The sequence below is a fragment of the Cydia pomonella genome, chromosome 22 (assembly GCF_033807575.1).
Source record: "Cydia pomonella isolate Wapato2018A chromosome 22, ilCydPomo1, whole genome shotgun sequence".
Classification (NCBI taxonomy): Eukaryota; Metazoa; Arthropoda; class Insecta; order Lepidoptera; family Tortricidae; genus Cydia; species Cydia pomonella.
The window spans coordinates 2,408,710-2,427,588 of NC_084724.1; the positions used below are offsets into that span (position 1 = coordinate 2,408,710).

The 18,879-nt window shown below is 37.3% G+C and overlaps 1 protein-coding gene across 1 annotated transcript; it reads right to left on the reverse strand.

Annotated features, from left to right (window-relative positions):
• Positions 1 to 488: 488 nt before the first annotated feature.
• On the reverse strand, positions 489 to 17,361 carry LOC133530034 (cathepsin K-like). Its single transcript, XM_061867842.1, has 13 exons — positions 17,255 to 17,361; positions 16,045 to 16,150; positions 15,580 to 15,691; positions 13,755 to 13,869; positions 12,746 to 12,869; positions 11,494 to 11,606; positions 9,381 to 9,474; positions 8,817 to 8,897; positions 5,810 to 6,036; positions 4,627 to 4,750; positions 3,939 to 4,044; positions 3,296 to 3,480; positions 489 to 996 (listed from the first exon to the last, which is right to left on the reverse strand). Exons 1-13 carry the CDS (start codon positions 17,322 to 17,324, stop codon positions 816 to 818), a joined length of 1,638 nt encoding a protein of 545 aa, XP_061723826.1. The 5' UTR covers positions 17,325 to 17,361; the 3' UTR covers positions 489 to 815.
• Between the last annotated feature and the right edge of the window lie 1,518 nt (positions 17,362 to 18,879).

Sequence of the window (18,879 nt, forward strand, 5' to 3'; positions counted from 1 at the left end):
AAAGCTATACTGTTCAAACTTGGTAAGTAGATGTATTCTATGAACCGCATTATGATGCTTACACAAAAATAGAAAAAAAAACGTCATCGTAATATGCACCTATCCTACAAAATATATATCCACAACACGTTTCGTCAACGGCCTACCTAGTAAGGTAGTAGTGCATGGTTACGTTTCCCGGGGCCACTTTAAAGCCCTGATTATATAGAGGCCGTGTTGGAAGGTCTGCCATCTCGTGACCTGAATCGGAAGCGAAAACAATTTACGCTTCTAAGCAGGTGCTGCCCGCTACACTTCACGCTGGCTCTATTTCGCATAGTAGGGTCCGCCATCTGGTGGCTTAAGTCTAGAGATGGAAACTTGTTGTTCTCGCCAATGAATAGGGGGCGTCTGTGCTGCCGTCTACAGTTCATGCACGCTCCCTATAGAAAGGATTAAGGGATTAAAGGAATAGTGAGATTAACAAGTTCGTAAAAAAAAAACCTTAATTGTGCACGTGGAAATCTATTATGTGTTAATCACAATACATTTTATCTACAACTAAAATTAGGACTGCCAAAAGGGGCCTTAAGGGCCCACTGATTATCAGGTCACCGGACAATATCGGCCTGTCAGTTATCCGCAAAAGCTGACAATCGTGAATAACTGATAGGCCGATATCGTCTGCCGAACTGGTAATCAGTGGGCCCCTTTATGGCGGTCGTCATTTACGCCATTATTAGCAGCGCCTCTATACTTGCGGTACTACGCTACGTAAGCGCTGACCGCCATAAGGTCCCTTTTGATATGGACTGTCACATCGATCTAAATTTTCTCTAAACTACAGGATAATATGGTTCGTTGAGCACGAAACAGTTGTTGTTCAAAGAGGACAGCAACATATAGCCGTCCTCCCCCCACTGCTGGCCGTAGGAGTTCTTCACGATCCAGTAGTCGGCCCCATCTCGGGAGCCGTAGCCCACGATGGTTATGGCGTGGCCGACATAGTCATCCACACTGAAACAAAAAATCTTTTGATTAGTGATCTTTAACTTCAAATCCCTCGAAAAATGTATAACAACGCTATCTAGATAGCAGATTATACTTTGAATTTTAAAAAGCTAATTTTGAAATCGGTTAGGCCGTGGACTGGACGTACGCCACGCGGACAACAGCCATTTTGCCATTGTGATAAGGTACGAAGTGGCTAGAATGATACCCCTTCACTGTAGTGCTTTTTGGACATTATAAGTAAGCCAAAGATTTATTATTTAAATCTATTAAAACGGGTCACTTGAAGTCGAAAACGCTGCTTGCGTTGACGTGCCGGCGCAGATTGCGGGCCGCAGCCCTCCCGATGACTAGGCGCGGGCGCCGGTGGCGGCAGAGAAGGCAAGAAACTACCCTCGTTTACGGCATTATTGTCAAACAATGGTTTGCACACAACACTCACTACTAGGGAATGCAATAACCGGGCGTTTTTCATTACCGGTAATTTACCGACGCGAGGTCCCACTAACCGGTTAACCGGTAAATTACCGGTTATACGTTTATGATATAAAAAACATTGATTTTGCATTATTATTGATTGTGTCCTTATTTTCGTCAGTAACCTTTAAAAGTAATCAACAGCACGTTATAGAAACATCGACAAAACAAAATAATGAAAATAAACTATAAACATGAAACAAGATATTATATTTACTAATCATATTAAATAAAAAATCAAACATGTATCATTTCAAAGCGAAATGAACTTGTACATTAAATAAGCAACATTAAACTTTTTTAATTCTTTAAAAATCGCAGTAATCAAAGGGTAACAAAAAAGTGACAGTCGTCATTTAAATGTCATACACGTTTGCATTTACACATCTATCAATATAATATTGTTATTAAAGTAACTAAAACCGTAATCAACATTCATTAAAATCTATTAAATATAAGAAAAAAAATATATTTAATAGCAAGATTAGTTTCATATCATTTTAACACTAGTTACTTTAAAATTGCACTTTAAGAGGCCGTTATCGATTTTAGTCGCAAAAATATCAAATTGATAGATTAAGCGCATGAAATTGTACACCTTTTGTTAACTATTAAAAATAACAAGTACTGATGGTTTCTATTAGCACGTCTTGTTATCTTTCATTATAATATTTTTTTTTTTTTAAACAGACTCACTTAATTAGTAATGATTTTTTTTCTGATGGACGTTTAGGTAAACGCGCGAAAAGCAGTGATTTTGTCGATCTTATTTGTAAATTGCGTTAAGTTTGGACTGCTAAAAATGGTAATTTTGTATTACACATATCCTGTACTTCAACTTTAATAAACTACATTTTTGTTACTATAAATTTGAAGTAGTGTAAATGAAAGTTAGACGAAATCAATTTTCTCCAGAAATTACTTCGTGACAATTTCTCTGAAAATTGACTTAATTTCAACGTATAATACGTTTGATACTTAAACAATCTACAACATTTGCTGAAACTGTTCTTATACATCATTTTGTATAATTTACTACCATCATTTATATGAATTTTTAAAAACTATCCCTTTGCGTCACCTATTACCGGGGACGCACGCTTGCGACCTCATTATTAAAAGGCAAGATGAAAAAACGTGCTAATAGAAACCAATACTTGTTATTTAGATATTACGTAACAAAAGGTGTACAATTCCAACGACTAAATCTTTCAATTATAATTTTTGCTCTAAAATCGTTACCGGGCTCTTAAGATAGGAGTTGAAATCCGGAACATGTCATCATCAGATCATTCTGTTAATTATATATAAAATATAGAACGTTGCTTAGACATTCGTGAACGATATCTTGAACACAAGTAACCAGCGGTAGAAAATGTTCTTTCGCATTCCACACTTGTCTGACACTACAGACTAAAACAAAGGACACTGAACATAGTAAGGCGGATCGGGTAGGGGTGGCGAGAAGGGAAAGGGCGAGGGATTAGCGACCACTCATTTGTCACAAAACATTGCTTCCTAGTTCCTACTCCGACGAGATCATAAGATGCAGAAAAGTAAGTATTTTAAGTGTCTCTTCGTAATCGTAAACCGTAGTAATTGTTTTTATTTGTAAGTACGAAGACATAGATGGGCTAATTCAACAGGTTGTTACATTTTTATTTGCCTATACAACGTTCGGTAAATTCCCGGTTACGGCTGGAAATTACCGGTATTTTACCGGCTGTAATATTGGTCAAATTACCGGGTAACCGGTTAACCGGTTAACCGGTTAGCATTCCCTACTCACTACGTCATTCTGAGTCGCTAATGGTTCACCAAAGATTACCATGTATGGTCGTAGAACACGCCGCTACGGTAGAAGTCGAAGGCATGGTTGTTCTGGATAGTGACGATGACTGGTCCGTACTTGTACAACGCCACTTTCATGGCGCTGACGCTCATTGGCGTCACCATCGTGAAGCCGCGGATCTTGAATACTTCGGTGACGTTCTCGAGGTGACAGTAGCCGTTCTAAAATCAAATTATCATTTAAATACAAATATTTTCCAGCTCTCTTTATACTTCAAAAACGATGAGAAAGTTGCATTTTATCCACAAGAGTAGCAAATTTGATGCAAATGAGTTGTTTCCTCACGTTGGCTGGTGGTGATGACTTTGAATGATAAATATTTAAGTGTTTATTTGGATTTGATTCGTAATGTTTTACAGTTAGTATTTTTCTGTTCTACTCAGTATCCAATTTTATTTAATTTTTGTATTCTACTTTATGAACCACTCGCTACCCTTTGGTTCAGTTTTGAAATCTTGGAATATTAACTGTGTTAGAAAAAAACTGCGGTGTACGTTTTTCTAATAATTTTCTGGAGCTTTATTGCATGCATGGTGTGAATTAATAATGTATTTACCTCAATTTGATATATTTAAATCGGTGCAAAGTTAGCACAGATGGATTCTAAATTCAGAATTACCTCGTTCAGATACCCGCCATAGTCCTCCTCTAGAGGGATTCCGTGCTTCATGATGTGCTCCAGGGCTTCCTTAGGGAATCCGCCATTGCATCCTTCGTTATCACCCCTGATGCAAATGAAATATGGGTACAGTCTTTACGCAGATCAACTAAGTTCCAAACAAAGCAAAGCTTGTACTATGAATACTCAAATATATATATGTGGAAACTTGTATTTTGCATCCTGTAGATAAGTCTATTAATCTATTAATTTTAGGCAGTAAGCATACCGAATAAAAAAATAATTAAAGATCAATACATAAAAAACATCCATAACTGATAAACAAATTTTTTGCGGCCTCCTAGCCTGACCAGGCTACCGACCGGTAGTGATCCTGACATAACAGATTTGCCCACCAGGCACATCTGCCAGACAAAGTCGGACACATACTACATACTTTCTCAGTACAAAATGGCGTGAAATTCATTTTTTTTGCAATTTGTTGCTTTTTTCTACTGACAATGTCGGCTTAGATCTAGTTAAGGTTGCCAACTTACTCCCAACTGCAGTCGATGATGGACTGCTCGTTGAGGTTCAGAAGACAAGATGTCTGTTTAGTCTCGCCAGGGCTCCTTCTACCGCCGCCTTCGCGAAGGACCACAGGACCCCGACGGACATCTGAACGTGCACACAGGTAGGGGCAACTTACTCCCAACTGCAGTCGACGATGGACTGCTCGCTGAGGTCCAGAAGACGTCCGTCTAGTCTCGCCAGGGCCCCTTCCACCGCCGCCGCCGTCGCGAAAGTCCAACAGGACCCGCATCGGTCCTGGTCTGTAACAAACATGAGATTTTGATTACTTATATCTGGCTTTCCATCATAAGGAACTTCTCCATCAGAAAACGGTCCTAATGCTCCATGTGCACAAGGAACGGTCCATATGCACGTGAAGCATAAGGACCCTGCTCTGATGAAGTCACGTATATCTTATACCTTTAAACGAGCAATTCTTGTATATATATATATATTTCTGTGATCTCGGAAACTGCTCTAACGATTTCGCTGAAATTTGGTATATGGGGGTTTTTGGGGGTAAACAATCGATCTAGATTAGTCTTATGTTTGGGAAAACGCGTGTTTTCGAGTTTTCATGCGTTTTTCTTTCGACGCAGAATATGGTCGCTAATTTCGGGTTGCCGGCTACTGTCCGTCTGGTCCAGCGGGTTAAGACGCGAACTGCTAAACGAGTGTTACGGGTTCGAATCTCGCCCGGTGACACTAACTTTTTTTTTTTATATAAGTCCAAGTTCATATATAATTTTTTAAGTTTTTTAGTTTTAGACAAGTTTAATTTAGTAAAAAAATGTAGTTAAGATTATCACCTATACACCAACATATTACAATAAATAGTATAACCGAGCAAAGCTCGGTCGCCCAGGTACTTATACTTAATAAGATAAAAACTGACCAGCGAGTCGTCTCACAAAAAATGGAGTAATTGACCAAGCTCTCCGTTTTAGATTTGCCAAAAATTCCTTTATAATAGATTATCTATTGAATGCGACCTCACAAAATTCTACGATTCTTCTTGGTTCTCGTAGAATTTTGTGAGATGTTATGTCAAGCCAGGTTCTGTATTTATGTGGAAAAATTTGTCGCGAGGTCACGAAAAGCTCTCAGAGCTATTACATAAAAATAAAATAAATAAAACAATGTCAAATATGAAAAATAATTTATATGGTTATGTCAAAAAATTCACTTATTGAATATAATGGTTTGTCCAGCAAAACGTTTCTCAATCGACGCTTGAAAATCGTATCGGATTTTTCCGTCCTTATTTCTAAAGGTGATTAAATATTAGCTTCCTATAGCAAAACACATTGAATACTTACTCTTTATAGGCGATATGATGCCTTCCAGTCTCATATCATATTCTTCAGGTATCTGGGTAACGATGTCCCCAACTTGTCTCTCGCTGTGGGGGAAGGGGGCTGTAGCGGACGGGTGGGGGGATCGTCTCCCGCCGCTCATGTGCGCCCGTTCGGCTGGCGTGAGGTCCGAGAGGTGGTTCAGGGCCAGCTTAAAGCCGAGGTTTTGACGGTTGTGGTCTACGACGAATCTGTGAAGTTGAATGATTACTTTGCACAAACTTGGATAATATTGTTTTTTATTTTATTATTGCGAGTTACGCCTGACCCTTGAAAAAATGGAAGTACTGTATTGGTCCACATTAAAAACGACTCGTTGTGAATATGTAAACAGTCAGATAGCTAGATCGAATGAAAACTTGTCTCGATGCGTATGGCGCGTTATCGCCTCCGAAACATGGAAAAACTCGAATAAAAATAATAGTGCCTTAAACATATTTATTTCTAAAACAGCTGGTGAGAGCGATACCGCGCGCGCCGTCGCTGCCGCCGACCGCCTGAACCGGTACTATATACAAACAAATGTAAACAATACAAAGCCGTGTAATCGCTCTGCTCTTATCTATTTGTATAACTATTTACCAATATATGTGCCTACATTCCAGTTTGAACCCTACACTCTAACTGAAATAGTTAAAGCCTTTAAAATAATTAAGCGAAAAAAATCCCAAGATATTAACGACATGTCTACTTGCGTGCTGGACTACCTACCGCCAGTGGTCGTGTCATTATTCCTGCTTTTATTCAACGAGTGCCTACTTAATGGAGTATATCCAGATATATTGAAACTTATAAAAGTACAACCTATATATAAAGGGAAGGGTGAAATGGAGCTTGAGAAATGTTTCCGACCAATATCTCTAATACCCATTATGTCTAAGGTTTTCGAGTATCTTATGAGTTCATCACTTATGAGATATTTCATAGGTAATGGTTTATTAAATACGCAACAGTATGCATATCAAGCGGGGCGGTCGACGACTGACGCGACGCGCGATATCGTGGCGCGGACGCTGACTCATCTCGACGCCGGGCGACAAGTCGCTGCTATATTTTGCGATTTGTCGCGCGCCTTCGAGCTGATCGACCACTCTTTGCTCCTTGAAAAATTATCTAGGTATGGTGTCGGAGGCCAGTTTCATAATACTATACGCTCCTTTCTAAATAACCGCAAACAGAGTACATGCGTTATGAACTCTAAATCGAATTTAGAAAATATAGGCAATACGGCTGTACCACAGGGATCCACAATGGGAAATGTCCTATTTTTAATCCTGGTAAACGACATCTCATCGGCTAGTCCTGATTTAGAGTTCATAACTTATGCCGATGACACATGCATCCTGGTGAGCGCTGACAACCTTCAAATTTTAAATTCTAAGGTCGAAATTGCTATGCAACTAATATCTCAATGGTTTGCTGCAAACGGAATGCTATTAAATCTAGAAAAAACCAATATTTTATATTTCCAGCTTAGACATAACATTAACAACAAACTACTTATAAAGCTAAATGACGTCGAAGTACCACAAGCTAAAGAGGTAAAATACCTAGGCTTCATCCTAGATTCCGGTCTCACGTGGTCCCCTCACATCGACTGCTTGTGCGACAAACTGTCTTCCGCATGCTATGCGCTTTCCAGAATAGCACCGACCTTGTCTCATGAAAATGTGATAAAAGCGTACTATGGGTATTTTCATTCGCTTCTTATTATGGGTGCTGACCTGTGGGCGACGGCGGCTGACCGCAAAAGGCCTTTCAAATTACAAAAACGTGCTGTTCGTATTATCAGCGGAAAGTCATATGATCATCCCGCAAAAAGTTTATTTAAAGAGTATAAGATTCTCACTCTTCCGAGTGTTTACATATTAAGCGCATGTAAGTATGTTAGAGCTAACGTGGATCAATACGCTACCCATTCGCAGGCCCGTAGAATTAACCGGTTAGTCGTCCCGCGGTGCAGGCTCGCAAGGGCCCGAAAGTCACTTGGGATCTTAGGCGTAAAATTGTATAACTTGCTACCTGAGGAAATAAAACTAGCAAAAATGAATAAAAAGTTTGACCAAAATCTTAAAGCAATGTTAACTGACTTAGCATGCTACAGCGTCGACGAATTTGTTGAATCGTGTACTAACCCTAAGTAGTTAAATTATATATAAACACGTTTTTAATTGTTTACCTTATAAATGACATGACCTATTAAATACTGATTATGTATTTGTTCTGCTTTAAACATATTTTTATTTTATAATAAGTGACATTTATCCAAAAAATGCTGTGTACCTACTAGTATTAGTTGAATATGTACCTAACTCAAAATGACCTGTAAAACATTGACTTTTACCAATAAATTTCTTGTATCTTGTATGCTTATTTTGCTACCCGATTAAATGTTAATTTGGTTACCAGGTCGTAAATATGCAAAATTGAAGTATAAAATAAATGCGGACTGCTTATGTCATCTTGATTTTATATGGATATGTTGGATTTGTGCTCTAATTACAGATAAAGGTGCGACCAGACCGCAGCTTAAAAAACGGTCACGATACGGAATCGCAGTGACGCGTCGTATGCGTACCGTTTTTGACGCATGCTCCCCACACCGCTGCTTAAAAAACGGTGACGGTACGGAATCGCAGTGACGTGCTTCACGCGAATCTTTTTTGTTTACTAAACAGTCGCGTCTTTTACGTCACCGGTGTGGTGTCTGCGATAAAATCTCCGTGTAATATTTTTTGCGATTTTTACGCAGATCAATTTACGGTGCGTCAGCGTATTTTAAGCAGCGGTGTGGGGAGCATGCGTCAAAAATGGTACGCATACGACGCGTCACTGCAATTCCGTATCGTGACCGTTTTTTAAGCTGCGGTCTTGTCGCACCTTTAATATGACTTAAGATATTTTTGGCAGTTTTTTTTCGCAAAAATACATAAGTATGTATATATTTAAATTAGAATAATAATTTACTGACTTCCAATTCCTGTGGAAAATATCTCTTCTCATGTTATGTTCTTTCTTGTTCTGATAGTTTCTTCCATGGTGCTTTTTAAAGCTGTAAAATAAATTTTAGTGTTGTTACCTTTAGATTTCATGAAAATAAGGCAAAAATGTTAGTACTTGAGGCCTCTTAGAGTTCCGCACCTCAAAAAAAAACCGAAACTTTATAGGATAACTTTGTACGTCCGTCCCTTTGTCTGTCAACACCCTTTAGCTCGGGAATGCGTCGAGGTATCGAATTGAAATAAACCAACCATTAACCATAGACTCAGATATACAGTACTTACCTTGAAACTGTGAAAAAAAAAACTTCTAAGTTACCGTAAAAAGAAGAAACGGTCGATTATGCCTTATGCCGCAAAAAAACGTATACATATTTTGGCACTCTCTCTCTCTCTCTCATTGACCTACGTAAAACTATGACATTTGGCAAGTAATATCTTCTTATACTACTAGAACACGGAAAAATAAAAATAAAACCATAAATTTGTAAAAAAAAGTTAAATTTGCACGGAACCCTCGGTGGGCGAGAGCATACCTGTTGAACGCTACGTCGAGGTCGCTATGGAATGCGGGATGCAACATCTTCATGTGGCCATTAAAGTCATCAGGAGTCCACTCACATGATCCCTCTATGAATAACAATTCATTCATTCTTTTAAAATTATGGCTTCAGTCCAGTGGGACTATTTCGCTAGTATCCAAGTATTAGGAGCTTTAAATACGATAAAATTTGTACGGTATAATAAGCTATCGATATTACACTTTCAAAAATATTAATGAGAAAAAAACCGAAGGAATTTATCACGAGGAGTGACTATCAAGATGGCGCTCCGTCACGTAGACCAATGCAACCATCATATCGAAATGGCAATTTTTACAACAGCCAGGATTGCCAGCCGAAGTTAAGAGACGCTGTTTAGTATTACGAGGCAGGCAATCCCTGTTTTAGCAGCTACTCAAACCCGTAAATATTAGGTCATACTAAGTAACTTTTACTATACATAGAACCAACCCCGAAATCACGAAATAATATTAGGCTATTTCCTACATTTCATCTTACGTTGAAATTTTCTATGGGAGAGTCAATTTTTAGGGTTCCGTAGTCAACTAGGAACCCTTATAGTTTCGCCATGTCCGTCTGTCTGTCTGTCTGTCTGTCTGTCTGTCCGAGGCTTTGCTCCGTGGTCGTTAGTGCTAGAAAGCTGAAATTTGGCATGGGTATATAAATCAATAAAGCCGACAAAGTCGTACAATAAAATCTAAAAATTTAATTTTTTTTAGGGTACCTCCCCTACACGTAAAGTGGGGGTGAAATTTTTTTTTCGCTTCAACCCTTGAGTGTGGGGTATCGTTGGAAAGGTCTTTCAAAACGAATAGGGGTTTTTAAAAAACATTTTTTGCTAAAGTGAATATATTCGGAGATAATCGCTCCGAAAGAAGAAAAAAATGTGTCCCCCCCCTCTAACTTTTGAACCTTAGGTCCAAAAAATATGAAAAAAATCGTGGAAGTAGAGCTTAAGAAAGACATTAAATGAAAACTATAGCGGACATGATCAGTTTAGCTGTTTTTGAGTTATCGCAAAAAGTTTTCCCTTCATAGTAAAAGACTTACTTTAATTAGGTACTGATTATGCAAATTTGCCTATTTGTTTAACTCGGGTGAAAGGTACCGTTTCATCCCTTGGTTAACAATTTACTATACTTTAAGCTCCAGTTTAGCTTATTGTGACGGAAAAGTAACTACGGAACCCTACACTGAGCGTGGCCCGACATGCTCTTGGCCGGTTTTTTTTCGTGGTTTTGGGGTTGGCCAGATAATAAAAGTTGCTTAGGACCTAAATATTAACGGGTTTGAGTAAGTAAATAGTTTTAGTTCATAAACATAAGTAGTTACTGTATTCCTCAAAACTGCTAAATAATCTTTAAAATCCGGCCAAGAGCATGTCGGGCCATGCTCATTGTAGGGTTCCGTAGTTACTCTTCCGTCACAATAAGCTAAACTGGAGCTTAAAGTATGGTAGATTGTTAACCAAGGGATGAACTGTGGGTGTACGTCTTTTTACTATGAAGGGGAAACTTTTTGCGATAACTCAAAAACAGCTAAACTGATAATATCCGCTATAGTTTTCATTTAATGTCTTTTTTAAGCTCTACTTCCAAGATTTTTTTCATATTTTTTGGACCTATGGTTCAAAAGTTAGAGGGGGGGGACACATTTATTTTTTCTTTCGGAGCAATTATCTCCGAATATATTCACTTTATCAAGAAATGTTTGTTGAAGACCCCTATTAGTTTTGAATGACCTTTCCAACGATATCCCACACTGTAGGGTTGAAGCAAAAAAAAATGTTCACCCCCACTTTACGTGTAGGGGAGGTACTCTAAAAAAATATTTTTTTAGATTTTATTGTACGACTTTGTCGGCTTTATTGATTTATATATCCATGCCAAATTTCATCTTTCTAGCACTAACGACCACGGAGCGAAGCCTCGGACAGACAGACAGACAGACAGACGGACATGGCGAAACTATAAGGGTTCCTAGTTGACTACGGAACCCTAAAAAATCCTCAAATCTGTGTCATAAATGTAAGGACCATATGTGAACAAAATATAGTTATTATCGGAATAAATATCGTTCTACTAACCTTTCTCGGCATCCAAATCGTCTTCGCAGAACAGAGGGTTGAATTGGTCGTAGTTGAAGATCACGTGTTTCTCTAATGACCCCAACATCGTATTAAACTCTTTCTTTACTATCCTGTAACATTATTTTAATCTCAACTAGGTATAAAGCTTGGCAGCGACTTTAATAGCTCAGCCTGTAAAAGTACGACATAATTTGATAGAAGTTTGACGTTTAAAATAACACTTGCACAGTCTGGACTGTCAAAATCGCTGCCAACTTATCTTGGTCTGGCTCTAGAATGTTTTGATAAATAAAAAAAGTTATTCATACGAAAAATGCTCCATAATGAATTTGCCGTATCTATACAAAATAATTGTCATGCAACTGTCAAATTTGCCGCCTAAACAAAACGGCGGCAATTTTTTTTATATACGTCCAAGTTGCCTACCCTGTACGTGTATGAATTGATGAATGAATGATAGACTTATATTAACCGTGATTACCTTTTAAATTGTTTTTGAGCAAGATGCATGTAACTGCGTCGAAATATCGGGAGCCCAAAAACAATAGGTATAAAAGGTATGTAATCACGGTTCATATTGGGGGCCGATTTTTGAATTTCGACCACTCAATTTCGTGTATTTTGTTCAATAATATCTCCACTAATAGGCATTTAAATTCTTCTAATGGAATTGAAAACGAATGTTCAATACCAATCGATTCCCAATTTCTATCGCTCGTATTTAAAAAAATAGCATTTCGTCGTTTTCCACAAATTTTCGAGTGATGAAATCGAGCGCTCGAAATTCAAAAATCGGTCCCCTGGTCGATTTAAGTCTAGTGAAACTAACTGTGAATCATTCAAAACTGTGAATGAATGTTGTATTTATTAGACGACCGGTTTGGCCTAGTGGGTAGTGACCCTGCCTACGAAGCTGATGGTCCCGGGTTCAAATCCTGGTAAGGGCATTTATTCGTGTGATGAGCATGGATATTTGTTCCTGAGTCATGGGTGTTTTCTATGTATTTAAGTATTTATAAATATTTATATATTATATATATCGTTGTCTAAGTACCCTCAACACAAGCCTTATTGAGCTTACTGTGGGACTTAGTCAATTTGTGTAATTATGTCCTATAATAATAATATTTATTTATTCGTTATACCATAGGATATTTGTGTTGTTGTTGTTACTTTTATTAGTCTTAAAGTTAAGACATATTGTGAACGCTATGTATATATGTGGACAAAGACAAAGTGTATTCCTTACTGTACTGGGACATCTTCACCCCGCTCCGTCCTGTGGCTGTAGAGGACGAGTTCTGCTCGTGTGTCTCCGTAATCTTCCGTGAACTTCCACACGTCGACCTTCTGACCCTCGTGATATGTTTTGCCTGAAATCAAGTTTGAATATAAAGAGGAAAGTGGACGACCATTTCTCAATACAATCCTACGCAGTACGAGTAAATGATAAACTAATACTGTTTCGTACCAGTAACTTTAATGTTAAAAAAAAACAACCGGTTGCACTCCGGGAGTGCCGGCAGAAGTGAAAACTTGAATATTAACGTTTGATATTTTGGAATGGTTAGGGAATAATTTTGCACGAATTGCTTTAATTATCAGTATAATAGTACTATCATTTATGTGTTAAATACAATATTCATTTATTGCGCTATCGTACACGAACAGGACAATTTATATTACATTAAAAATTTAACACTTCAGAACTATTACAATTATTTAACATAAATAAGTTTATCTCAGAAAAATCAACTTCCATCCATAATTTCAACGACTGTTACCATCATAAATACTAGAACCATCATGGAGTTTTTCGATCAGTAGCCCTAGTGTAAATAAATTCGATTTCGAAACGTGACGTACACGTTTGCGTTTAGTCTCATTTTGTATGTGATTTAGAAAGAGCGCGCCAAGCGGGACGTTTTGAAAACTCAAAATCCTATACAAAATGAGACTTAACGCAAACGCGTTCGTCACGTTATGATGTCGATTAAATTTACACTAGGGGTACAGGTCACGTGTCCGTCTTACGAATTTTCAATCTGTCGAATCTGTCGGTCACATGAGCATGGCTATTTGTTCCTGAGTCATGGGTGTTTTCTATGTATTTAAGTATTTATAAATATTTATATATTATATATATCGTTGTCTAAGTACCCTCAAGCCTTATTGAGCTTACTGTGGGACTTGGTCAATTTGTGTAATAATGTTCTATAATATTTATTTATTTATTATTATGAACAGCGAAATCGTACCTGCATATACGTATTCTTCATCAGTGGGAAAAGCGTCGTTTGGTACTTCTTGGTCCATGTCCATTTTGGAGCAAAATATCGTGTGCCCCTCCTTCTCAGTCCATTTAGGGTAGGCCTGGACATTTGGAAACATACTTCAACGGAAATATTTTTGTCATAAATTTCATTATTGATTGCTTCTATTGCTGGCTTTATCTTTCAATAGTCGACTATAGAACGTGTTATTCAAGAAGACGCGGGTCTTGGCTCTTATTGTAATGTGATTAAAGGTTAAATTTGACAAATCTGCCCGTCATTGTGGATGACACGAACTATAAAGTCATACTAATCGAGTCAATAGGTTTTTTTTTTAATATAACGATAGGCAGGCATTTGACCACGATCTCACCTGATGGTAAGTGATGATGCGGTCTACGGTGGAGCACGCTTACCTATGAGATACTCATACTCATACTCATTTATTCATAAAGTTAATTTAAATGACAAAATAAAACTAGATTAAAGTTAAAACTAACTTAAAATTAAAATTACAATAAAAATTAAAACAAAGCCTATTTACATTTAAAATTAAGATCAGAAATTAGACTCAGTATCAAAATATACATAAAAATAAAAATAAAATTAACAATGCAATGAGATCAAAATTAAAATCAATTAGTAACAGGATAATCAATAAGTAAAATTAAAAACAAAGCCAATTTACATGTCAAAAAAAAAATTAGAATTACAATTATAATAAATTAAAATTGGGATAAGAAATTCAAATAACATTAGAATCAAAAATATAAATTAAAATAAAAAATAAAAATAAAATTTAACTTTAAAAATAGGTGAGGTGGTGAATACCTATTTACCCTAGCCTTGAAGAGACCCAGATTGTACTCATGCGGAAACACAAACTCGGGCAGGGCATTCCACTCCTTGGCAGTTCGCATGAGAAATGTTGAAGCAAAACGCTTCGTGCGTATTTGTGGAATACCTACCATGAAGCGATGCCGAAGTGCCGATTGTCTGGTAGTCCGATGGTGAAATGGAGACGGAGGAATAAGTTGGAGGGAGGAGTAAGGTATTTGACAACTAGTTTATTTTTAGAAACTGTCAAAACGATTTGCCACTATGGAATGTATATGAAACACTAGCAAATGACGTCATGGTCAAGTTACCTATTCTTTATAGTAGGGTATTTGACTGTAATTAAAATAAATTATTTCACACCATGAACGAAATAAAGCACCACAACATTAATAGAGAAACGTTGACAGCAGTTATTTTTAGACACTATTTCTATTTTATAATTCGTATAGAACTATAAAGAGTAGAACATGACCGTGAAGTTATTTGCTAGTGTTTCATATAAATTCTGTACTGGCTAATTGTTTTGACAGTTCGAAAAAAGAAACTTATTTGATTAGCAGTCAAATACCCTATTGCGCAATATGTCAGCCTTCCATTAACGTCACTTGACACTGACAGATCAGTATGACATCAGTATCCGTGGGCGTAGGCAGATACAGGCAGGGGGAGCAGCTGCCCTGGAGCTCAAATTTTACATATAATGTATGTCCCTCTGTGGCGTCTGCCTCCCCCCCAAGCCTCTGGTAATATATCAACTTTGTCCCCCCTAGTCCACTGGCTGGCTACAGCCTTGTCAGTATCATATTGGCAAGATCTAGCAACTAAAACTCGAATCCAAAAACGTCACTTCTGATACTGACAGATCAGTGTCATGTCAATATCATATTGGAATGAGATTTAATAACTAAAACACGAATTGGCCTGTGTTCAGGCGACCTTACACGTGCCTCACATAACATCATCATCATACCATGTAGATAGTTCCCTCGGTCCCCGTGGCGCCATCGTCGCCCCAATAGTAATAACGCTTCACCATACCGTCGTAAACGTCTACTCTGGATCGATTGATTTCCGTGCTAAACCTGCGAAATAGGTCAAATATGGAGTTTGCCGAATATGATTATTTGGCCTAATGTTCGGTTCAGATTTTACCGAATCGAATATTCGGCCGAAGGATGTCGCCCTAGAACGGGTCCGGGGTGAGGGTGTATTCCCATCATGTTCCACCTGACAGGGAGGCGGGGACAGATGGGAATGATCCTATTCCCATATGTGGCCGGCAGGTACAAGTAGGCATGAATCATTCCTTTACAGATGGGAAGGACCGCCTCGGTTTCTTCCTATCTTTTTTATTATACGAATTTTGATTTTGGCTAGACAGGTTGTCAATTAAACACCTAAATACACAAACTACAAATCATGACTGGTATCATACCATAGCTTCAAAGGCAGCTTCAAATCAGCGATGAGGTCGATCCGTTCAGCCTTGATGTTGTACTCGGAGGGCAACGTCAGTATCTCGTCCAGGTTCTCATCTTCGTCTGAAAATACAACAAAAATTATATTTCTGTAAATTTATTCCCTTGATACACCTTTTCATTGTTGACTGTATTTTATCCTTCAATCCGGGTTAAACCTGGAGTTACCATGGTGATCAGGACAATATGACACTCGGTTAACGGTTTAAGGCATTCCTTAAACACCGTGCAAGTGGTGCTAAGACGCATCAACACAAATTTTGAAAGTAGTATGCATGAAAGATGGATATCCAATCAATATTTTTTTCGTGTTATGGCTCCATCAAGGTGTTGATGATTCTGCCAATGTCGAGGTTGGATAAGACACGGCTAGTATATGAATCTTATCATATTACGGTCATAGACAGTGTTAGGTGGAGTATCCGATCTGCAAAGAAATACAAATTACCACTAACTAATAGACTACATACAACTATTAAACAATATGAACACTACACTATGTACAGAACAAACTACAGGTAAGTATTAAATCTAGGAACTTTTTGAAGTTGGCTCCTCTGGAGTTGCAGGCGTACGTAGGCTACGGAGACTGCTTACCATCAGGCGGGCCGTATGCGTGTTTGCCAACGACGTAAGATGAAAGAAAAATGAAGAAAATAATAACTTATCTTAATAAACAATAAATAAATAAATAAATAACTAAGAATCTAAATGAATATATACTTTTCGAGAATACGAGTATATAGTTTCAACCAAATGTGTCAACAATTACGTAGTATTTTTATGTGATTGGCGACGTTTTATAAGCTGTGATTACACAATTTAACAGACATCTATAGTTCGTATCATTCACGTCGATTTAATATCATGGCAATACGTGTCAAGGCATGCGTCTTCGTGAATGACACGATCTATACCTTTAATTTTATGTAAGCTACTGATGGATTTTTAATGATGTGTTTCGTTATCCTAAATTAAATAAAAAATACTTAAATAATATATTTTCAATTCGGTTGATATAATGACGGAGTATTGAGGTTATTTTAATTATAAAAAAATTATAAAAATTTAAAATTATAAAAAAACACAACCGAAATTAATTAGAAGGTGAGACCTTCTCGTTTTGGAAATTTTGAAGTCAGTCAAAAAGCTTAAACAGTATCTTACCCATCAATACGTATCCAGATGATAAATTAAACAAATACACTAAAAACACAATGGCCGCCGTGGCCGCCATTTTGGCTAAATCTAAATAAGTATTGTTTACAGTTTCCAGCTTTTATAAGTCCTTGTGGTACATATGTGCCTTATCTCTAATATTTAAGGGAATGTTATACCTATGTAACATTAATTTTCGTAGGTACATATGGTGCTACTTTATAGCACTAGTGCGAAAATTAGCATAGGTATTGCGTTACTGTGTCGAACATTTAAAGGGCCATATGTACTGTAAAACGTTGTACGATACATGTGAGAATAGGTAATTCGCAACTCGTGTCGATTTAAAACTTCGGTCGTGTTTTAATTTATCGCCACTCGTTTCGAATTTCATATTTTTCGCACTTGTATCGTAATGTACTATAATGACATAGTAGTATTATAGTCACTTCTGGATGAGATTAGCTCAGGACCGGGATAAGTGGCGTACAAGAAGAGAAGCCTATGCTGAACAGTAGGCGATAAAGGGCTGATATCATAATGATAATGATGAACAGAGTAGGTATAAGTATAGGAAGTTTATCCCGAATTAAGACTGAAAACAAGACGCGTGAAACGTGCAATAAATAGATAGTAACAAGTATGTTTTCTTCAAAATAATAGACGTAAGTAAATACTCCCACCTAATTAACTAAATCATAGATTGATTTCTTGAAAACCTTATTATTGGCTGCACATTTTAATTTTCAGGGGCACCGAAGTAATAATGAGTTAAAATCGTGAAAGTTTAAATCAAAATATTAATATTCTTTTTATTTCTGTAAATATAACTGAATAAACTTCCCCTTAAATTTATTATTGAGACCCAGATCGCCTGCAATTAATTATTTAACAACAAATATTATCGCAAACATATTTTAATTATACTAATTATAATGAAAACATTTTTCTGTTTTAATCAGTGAAATTAAAACATTATTTCGGAATTTAACATTTAATCACTTTGATTATTAATGCCAAAATATTGGGGTAGTATTAGGATTAATTAACAATTATAGCGTGTTTGATGTTAACCTACTTAACAAACAAGCTTATGACTCTAATTTTCATAACAGAAATGTTACGCACACGTCAACATGATTGGTATATGCTAGTAAAAAGAAACCTTTTATGAAAATTTAAGAGGCTGTCAATACCTAAAGCGCGCACACTGTCTATTTGTATCGGAGTAAATGAGATAGCACTGTCACATGTTACTGGGTCTGGGCAAGGGAATAATAAGAAAAATATTTAAATAAAAAAAAGTGGATTATTAGTGTAATATTTTACTCAATAGCGGCTTAGATATAAATGTTTTGTAATTGTGATTTTAATTGCAGACCCATAAGTCAAAACAATAAAGACATAGTACATACATACATACATATAATCACGCCTATTTCCCGAAGGGGTAGGCAGAGACCACGGATTTCCACTTGCTACGATCCTGACATACCTCTTTCGCTTCCTTCACTTTCATGACATTCCTCATACACGCTCGTCGGTTTAGGGTGCTCTTGACCTGGCCTTTCTTCAGGATTTCCCCGATTTGATCAGAGAAAGTCCGCCGAGGTCTACCCCTTCCAACTCCCTCT